Source organism: Dermacentor albipictus, chromosome 9 (genome assembly GCF_038994185.2).
Source record: "Dermacentor albipictus isolate Rhodes 1998 colony chromosome 9, USDA_Dalb.pri_finalv2, whole genome shotgun sequence".
In the NCBI taxonomy this organism is placed as follows: Eukaryota; Metazoa; Arthropoda; class Arachnida; order Ixodida; family Ixodidae; genus Dermacentor; species Dermacentor albipictus.
In genome coordinates this window covers 56,856,670-56,864,208 of record NC_091829.1, presented here as the reverse complement: position 1 = coordinate 56,864,208, position 7,539 = coordinate 56,856,670, and the positions used below count along the sequence as shown (strand labels likewise).

General features: G+C 49.2%; 1 protein-coding gene across 1 annotated transcript; it reads left to right on the top strand.

The window, feature by feature from the left end:
* Positions 1-18: 18 nt before the first annotated feature.
* Positions 19-3,937, top strand: LOC135896553 (dnaJ protein homolog 1-like). Its single transcript, XM_065424981.2, has 3 exons — positions 19-418; positions 1,758-2,636; positions 3,078-3,937. The coding sequence occupies exons 2-3, from the start codon at positions 1,764-1,766 to the stop codon at positions 3,312-3,314; spliced, it is 1,110 nt and encodes a 369-aa protein (XP_065281053.2). The 5' UTR covers positions 19-418; positions 1,758-1,763; the 3' UTR covers positions 3,315-3,937.
* The last annotated feature ends 3,602 nt before the right edge of the window (positions 3,938-7,539 follow it).

Below are 7,539 nucleotides of genomic sequence, written 5' to 3'. Positions count from 1 at the left end.
AGCTGCTCTAAGGCGTCACAGCATCGCGACATGTGCGTGATAAGATGCGCCGACATGCCCTCACTCACTCACGCAGTGTGTGCAAAACGTTCGAGTCTCGGGTAGCGCCAAGTAAGTGTGCCTGCAGCACAGGGACAGTGCGGTCAGCTGATATCTTCACAGTAGTTGCCGTTCCGGCCACTGGAGGATGCCACTTGCCCGCGTGACGTCACTTGTCGGACACAACGTCACGGATAGAGTTTTCGAGACGTTTCTGGAAGCTCGTTTCCAACGTATATACCCGTTGGCCGCGCAGTTGCTGTGGCATAGAAGAAAGATTCTTCGTTTGTGTGTATCCACGTCGATACGCTTTTTGGATTACTGGACTCGCAAGAGTACCGACCTTCATTGACCTACAAGTCTACCTACAACACCAAAGGTAAGCTTGTTGTTATTGAATTTTCTGCCTTGCTACTGGGTGGCTCTTCGCCCATTCGTGCATCAAGGCTTGTTCACGCTGTTGTCGTTCCTTGGCCTGAATCAGTCGAATGCTAATGTAATGACCTGCTATCTAACTCGCAATTAACGGTCAGCTTACCACAAAAAGGAACGTAGTGGTACAGCTGGCTTCACATTGTCACTTTGCGACTCCTCCCGCCATTTGCCTAGGCGTTAGTTCGATTCTGTGAGCGTTAAAGCATTCTTGCATAATTATTAATTCCTTCGCTCTTCGTGGGATCGCACTATCATGGTTTTAGGCATTGTGATCGCGGGGCTTTTTGGTGGCTCGAGCAGCGGTCCAAGCGTTTCGCACGGTCCCGTCCGCGCTCGGAGTTCATCTGCTCGTAAAGTGATTGCACATGCGATGAGATCGAATTGCTTGCGGCCTAATAGCTCTCAAGTTAACCCCTTATAATTGTTTAGCGGGGCTGTGTCAGCGTCCGACTAGTAAACAGCTGCTGCCTAGCGCGACGTCAAGTTTCCGCTGTTTGTGCCGTATGCCCTCCGTGACATTGGACAAGTCGCCGCCTTCCACGAACCTTCGGCTAGTGCGACTGTGTCAGTTGCCCCGTCCGTCAGTGGAAGTGCAGCGACGCTTGCAGCAGCCTCGTTTACATTTCGAGAGCGCAGCTTCGTGCAGACGTGGCGTCTTCGGTCGGGCTTATCGCGTGCCACCAAGCGAGTTTTCTAGAAACTCGAGTCGTTGGGTCCGTCAGAATAAAGTTATGAGGTCTGCAGCGACTCTGTCCTTGGAGGTTGCGGTTCTTTTTTTATTATTATTATTATTTGTCCGAAGGCTAGTTTTGGGGCATTGCGCAACGCTGACACCATTCGCCTCCGGTATGCGCACATTGCGGCAAGACCGGGCTCCTTGCCCGGTCAGCGCGTTCGGTCGGGACTCAGCTCTCGTAGAACATTCTGGGCGCGGCCTGACCCTTTCGCCAGGGTTATTTCCTGCGCAAGCATACAATAAGAATGAACTCGTAAATGTCGTATGTTTTTTTATAATTGGCCCATGCCCTTTCAATCGCAGCATTGTTTATGTGTAGTGTAAGTTCGATCGACCCAAATAAGCAACACTTCTGTACACCTGGCTGCAGTTCCATTCGTCCCTAATTTTACTTGACGCTAAAATACACTGATATTTCGAGAAAAGATGGCAGCTTTAGCTGTGGGGTTAGACTTGTGCAGCTCCGACCTACGGAGCACGTATGTCTTTCTTTTTTTCATTCTGAAACCACTTGTGTGTGCTTACCTCGTTCCTGTCATCTTTGCAGGAGACGATGGGTAAAGACTACTACAAGATCCTCGGCATCAGCAAGGGTGCCAGCGACGATGACATCAAGAAGGCCTACCGGAAGCTCGCCCTCAAGTACCATCCCGACAAGAACAAGTCTGCGGAGGCCGAGGAGAAGTTCAAGGAGGTTGCCGAGGCGTACGAGGTGCTCAGCGACAAGAAGAAGCGGGACGTGTACGACCGCTTCGGCGAGGAAGGCCTCAAGGGCAGCGCCGGCGGTGGCGGCGGCGGAGGGCCCAACATGCCCGGAGGCCAGTCGTTCACCTACACCTTCCACGGCGACCCGCGGGCCACGTTCGCCCAATTCTTCGGCACCGACAACCCGTTCGAGAGCTTCTTCAACTTCGGCGGCGGACCCGGGGGCGCCGGCGGCATGAACATGTTCTTCGGCGGACCCGGTGGGGGCGCTGACGACGACATGGACCTGGACGGCGACCCCTTCGGCGTGCCCATGGGCGGCGGGAGACCCGGCGCGAACCCGTTCCGGTCCCAGAGCTTCACGGCGGGCGCCCGGCCGGGCAGTGGCGGAAAGGCTCAGGGCAGGCAGGACCCTGCCATCGAGCACGATCTGCACGTGACACTCGAGGAGGTTCTCCGCGGCTGCACCAAGAAGATGAAGATCAGCCGGAAAGTCATGGGACCGGACGGCCGCACGCCCAAGCGCGAGGAGAAGGTGCTCACCATCAACGTGAAGCCCGGCTGGAAGGCCGGCACGAAGATCACCTTCCAGCGGGAAGGCGACCAGCTTCCCGGCACCATCCCGGCGGACATAGTGTTCATCATCCGCGACAAGCCCCACCCGCAGTTCAAGAGGGAAGGCGCTGACGTCCGCTACACTGCCAGGCTCACGCTCAAGCAGGTAGGTTCTCTACTCCATTCTTTGCGACGAGCTTTTCAGTTAGTTTTATGTGCCCCTCCTGAAGTAACTTTGTATGCTAAGGTGGCAATAGCAGAATAATTTTTTTCAGAGGTTGAGCTGGTACTTGGGACTCGTAACGTTGTAGAGACTTGGCTAGCAGTGTTTTTTACAAAAATCGGCTTTTCTGGTGAGCTTACTTGCTTTACTGTTAACCTCAACTGAGCTCCTATTTCTCCATAAGCACAATTTAAGTCCTCGTTTACTGGACCAGGTAAAGACTATATGAACTGTAGTTCAAGCCTCTAGTTTCTAGCGCTAATGATAAATCTTATTTAGCCTTTGCACTACATAGCCAACTAGAGTGTTGTGCTAACTTTGCTAGGTGCATGTCGCTTGCCAGCGACAGCAATACTGAATATCTGTGCTCCCGTTTCCTTCCAGGCTCTGTGTGGAGTGACGATAGAGGTACCAACATTGACCAAGGGCAAGATATCACTGCAGCTGAAGGATATCGTCAAGCCCACAACAGTCAAGCGGATCCAGGGCCAAGGCCTGCCGTACCCCAAAGACCCAACAAAGCGTGGCGACTTGCTTGTTGGCTTCGACATCCAGTTCCCCGAGCACTTAACGGAAAGTGCACGGCAAATACTCTGGGACACGTTGCCTCCCCATGTCTGAGCAAAGCATAGATATTTGGCAAGAGGACATACGTGACTTTTGTAAAGCCCTTCCTAAGGTCGCCAGCTGGGGATGACTGTCGCATGTATTTCTGTGCAACAATAGGACTGGAACAAATTTTTTGCTTAGAAGGCTTTATGCCTCGACAGAGCCCCCACAAGGACATGCTGGTCTTCTGCAAGACTGGTGGGCAAGACAGGCTGAAGCCGGCCCCAGAGTGCAACTCTTGTAGTGATCCACAGGATCGCTGCACAGGATGCCTGGCCATGCTGCAGATTGGAAGACTGCAGTCGGAACCCAGTGTGACTGCACAACACCCATGCCTTGTGGGTGCCATTGCGTCATCACATTGTAGGATCTCTCGTCTTCACATGCTTTTATAAGGTTGGCAGACGTTGCAGCGCTATTTGCATTTCACTATGCATCAAGCCCCTTGTCCAGTGAAGTTCCCAAGTGCTGCAGTCGTCTGCCCTTGTACATAATGTAAATAATGGCATGCACTTTTTTTTTTTTTTCTTGTGTGCACAGATATGGGCGCCCAAAGTATATCTGTGGCACACTAGTGATGCTTTGTACAGAGAGTACTCTTTGTCGCTGTAAATAAACACTTTGCTACATTGTGATTTGCTTTCTGTTCTTTCAACCTAGTGTGACACGTCCGTGCTGTTAACGCAGGTGATTGCTGCTTGCTGCCGCACAGGGATAACACGTATGGGTGGGAACATAGCTGTCGTGGAAAGATTGTCTCGCATTGCTGTCCCGATTTGCAACCTCATTGCAAACGGGTAAAATTGCGGCAGTCTTGGCAGAGCAACTTTTCCATCTGCCAGCAGCGCCATCCTGCATCAAAGCGAGCAAGGAAGGGTGGCCTTTGAGGAGGTTATGCACTGCTGCGAGCTTGGGAGGCCACAGTTGCGTTCAACCAACGATGGCTTACGCACTAGCTGAGAAATTTATCTCTGCCTGCTACTAGCCCCACAGACTCTAACTTTGGTAGGAAACTATTGGCTAGCTTGTCCTGATTGCAGCTGTCTACTCAGACTTGGTAGCAATCGCAATAGAGGCAAAGTGTACCTCTTTGCCCCTCGTGCACATGGACACCCTTCAGAGAGCAGGCACCTTGGCTGCACACAGGCAAAACCAGTAGCTGAGGGCAAATTTTATTTCTCCGTGTAGTCGCATCATGAGTGTGGTGCTTTTCTTTATTATGTATCTCTTATATGATAGAATTGCAAACTTCAAACTCCTATGGGAACTGCTTGAAAGCGTGAAATTCATGGAAGAAAGGAACACTTAACGACGCAGGCAGATATGATTTCGTCAGGATTTCAATGCGGTTCCACACGAGGATGCCGCATGCATTGTATTTGAAAGATGCGTTCCTATATTTTAATAAGTGTAATGTAATCATGCTCCGGCCCTAACTGAATAGACTATAATCTAGATGATATTCCAAAGATGTGCTCCTATGTTTTAGATATGTACACGTGCAATAAAGTGTAGAAGAGAATGTGACCACGCTCCAGCCTTGAGTGAATAGGCTTTAATCAAGAGTATAGTTTAGCTGCCCGAACACTAGGGGAGCGATTGTGGGTCAGAGCAAGAAATACCAACCAGTCTACGGCAATGCTTTGAGGCAGTGATTTCCCTACACGCACTCTAGGGGGTGTGTAGACCCCCCCCCCCTCCCTTGAATTTTTAAATCTTGCTTTTGTCAATACTTGTATTAAATGTTGGGGCAGTTTGGTCAAGCCCCAATAAAAGGAGGAGTGAAATACCACGTTGCCATCTAAAGCAAGGCGGAAAGAGAAAATACACACCTGTCTACTTTATTCAGAGGGGCTTCACTTCTAACCAGGAACCAAATTTCGCTGAAAATGTACAGCCTCATAGAAAGGTTTAGCTGCAGTGGACGTCGGGTGAAAAGAAAAAGGAAGGGATGTGGTTCGAGGCACGAAAATATAAATGGAGAATGTTTTTAAATGCAGACAACGCTAATCACTATTGGAAACAAGTGATACATCCTAAAGTAAATTTTACAACGAAATAAAGCCACCTTTAACTTGAACTGAGTGTAGTAAACACACATATAATTTACTTTCTTCATTGATTCGGGGCCATTCTTTGTTTACAACTCTGATCTTATGAACAAGCTCTTTAAACAGCTATACTTAAAATTGGCGAGGCAAAGGGCTATGGAAGCTAATCCCGGCGTTTTAATAAACTGTGAGCGTCAAAAGACAATTGATGGCTGCTTTACAAGTGCTGCATAATTCGCATACTCCGTAAACATTGTTTCAAAAACTTAAATCTCGTCATTGGCCCTGCCAAAAAGTTTAAAAGTGTCCTTATACTTTGCAAAATGGTGAAACATTTAAAAAGTGAATACAAACCTTTTTCGGTAAAAACTGAATTTCTAAAAAATAAGTTTTTTTTCAGATTAAATAGAAAACACTGCCTCCCAGGTGTACATAGAGAAAATGGGAAACGTACGTCACGGGGATGCGCATTTGGTTAAAAGACGTCTATTAACGCGATAGCGTTAAGGAGCTCGTGTCGCAGAAACGCCGGTGTCGTCGGCGTCCGTGGCGTTGACCGTGAGCGATAAATAACGTATTTTATTTAACTAGTGGACTAAGAAAGAAACAGTTTGTATAGTTTAGCCTCCCCTCGCTTCGATTCCTGGGGAAGCCCCTGCCTAGAGGCATAGCTTGCACCTCAAACCGCTGCATTCTTGCAGGTGGCGAGGCCGGATGTAGTGAGCAGAACGGATACAGCGTTTATCATGAGAACTACTGCAACGATTTCGCTAACGTTTGTCGCATTATAAAAAAAATAGTTTATATCTATAGTGACTGTAGCAAAGGGAGGATTTGTGTAGGTAACCGACGTTTTTAAGAGGCATTTAAAAATTAATGATGTCCAATAAACTCTCCTATGAAGTTTAGAACACTGTAACTCAGCAATAAATAAAAAACAATACCCAAGTGTTGTAATGCACGTAATATCAGCACTTCCACCAGAAATGTCACCCAGCTATGGCAACTAAAACAGTTTAGCACCGACAGACTCGGACAAAACGTCTGCCTTTAGCGATGGCTGGTCCTCGGAGAGCCCGCGCGCAACCACGAACTTCGTCGTTCTCGCCTTAAGGGTCCGGTGTCAACACGTGCAAACCTATTTCGCTTCAATATATCTAAATCGGGCAACATTGGTGTCTCATACTGCACCTTCAAATTTGCTTGCCAGCCAGATTAGCATTATTGCGTGCCATAGAACATCAGCGTGCGGTAAGCCGCGCGATGAAAATGTGCAGCAACGCTGTCCTTTTCTTACTCGCAAACGTGAACCACGCGTGGTCGTCTGTGATGTGCTGTGCGGTGAAGCATATCGGCCTTTTCATGGAAGTGTGCCCCCATTTGCTGTGGTGAAGTGTGCGGGCGGGAAACGCAGCCACGATATCGGCTCATCTTTGCGTAGGCAAACGAACCACGGTGTGTGTGTGCGTGTGCGCGCGCTCTACGCGATTAGCACTTCATTTTGTTTGCGAAACTATGCACATGTGTTGCGGGTAACTTATAAGCCAGCCGTAGTGATCAGGCGCCGATAGAACTTCAGGAGCCGTAATTCTTGAACAGGTGAGAATGAGTGAGACGCTATGGTTATTGGAGGCGAGGAGTTACGGAGTCGCCATCTGTCGGAAGCTCCTCCCTTGCGTAGTACGAGGGATCACGCGGCGCGCTCCTCATAGGTTTCGCTTACGGCGCTCGATAAAAACACAACGCGGTAGCCCTCCTGGACATTTACGTAGGTACTCTCAAAACGGGGGAAGTTTTTTACTGTCGAAATAACAGTCTTGGGCAAACTGAAAGCAGAGAATCGTTTACAGACGCTTTCTCTTTACCGAATACGTACAGTGAACGCCACTGCGCACAGTCGCCGCGATGGAGTCTCCCGAACCGGCGTCTTGCGATGCGTGAAAGGTAGGCAAACGCTGAGAGTAAACTATGTGAAATATGTTCTTATGGTGGGTTGTCTGTATAACCAACTGGAGCATAACAAAACGAAGCCTCAATGGAGCAATCGCATGCCTTCGCAGTGACTGTTCTGCCTGCATATCTGTGCACAATGTTTCGCTTTCGCTGCTTGCGCGTTTTCGCACCGTGCTGTGAGCTTGATGCCGCTTTTGACAGTACACTAGCAACCATTGTTGCGTGGACGCTAT

Bases quoted from the DNA above. Each gene is read 5' to 3' on its own strand.
- LOC135896553 (XM_065424981.2), top strand. From the start codon at position 1,764: ATGGGTAAAGACTACTACAAGATCCTCGGCATCAGCAAGGGTGCCAGC. The intron at 2,637-3,077 runs GTAGGTTCTCTA...GTTTCCTTCCAG, and splicing joins CCAGGCTCACGCTCAAGCAG to GCTCTGTGTGGAGTGACGAT.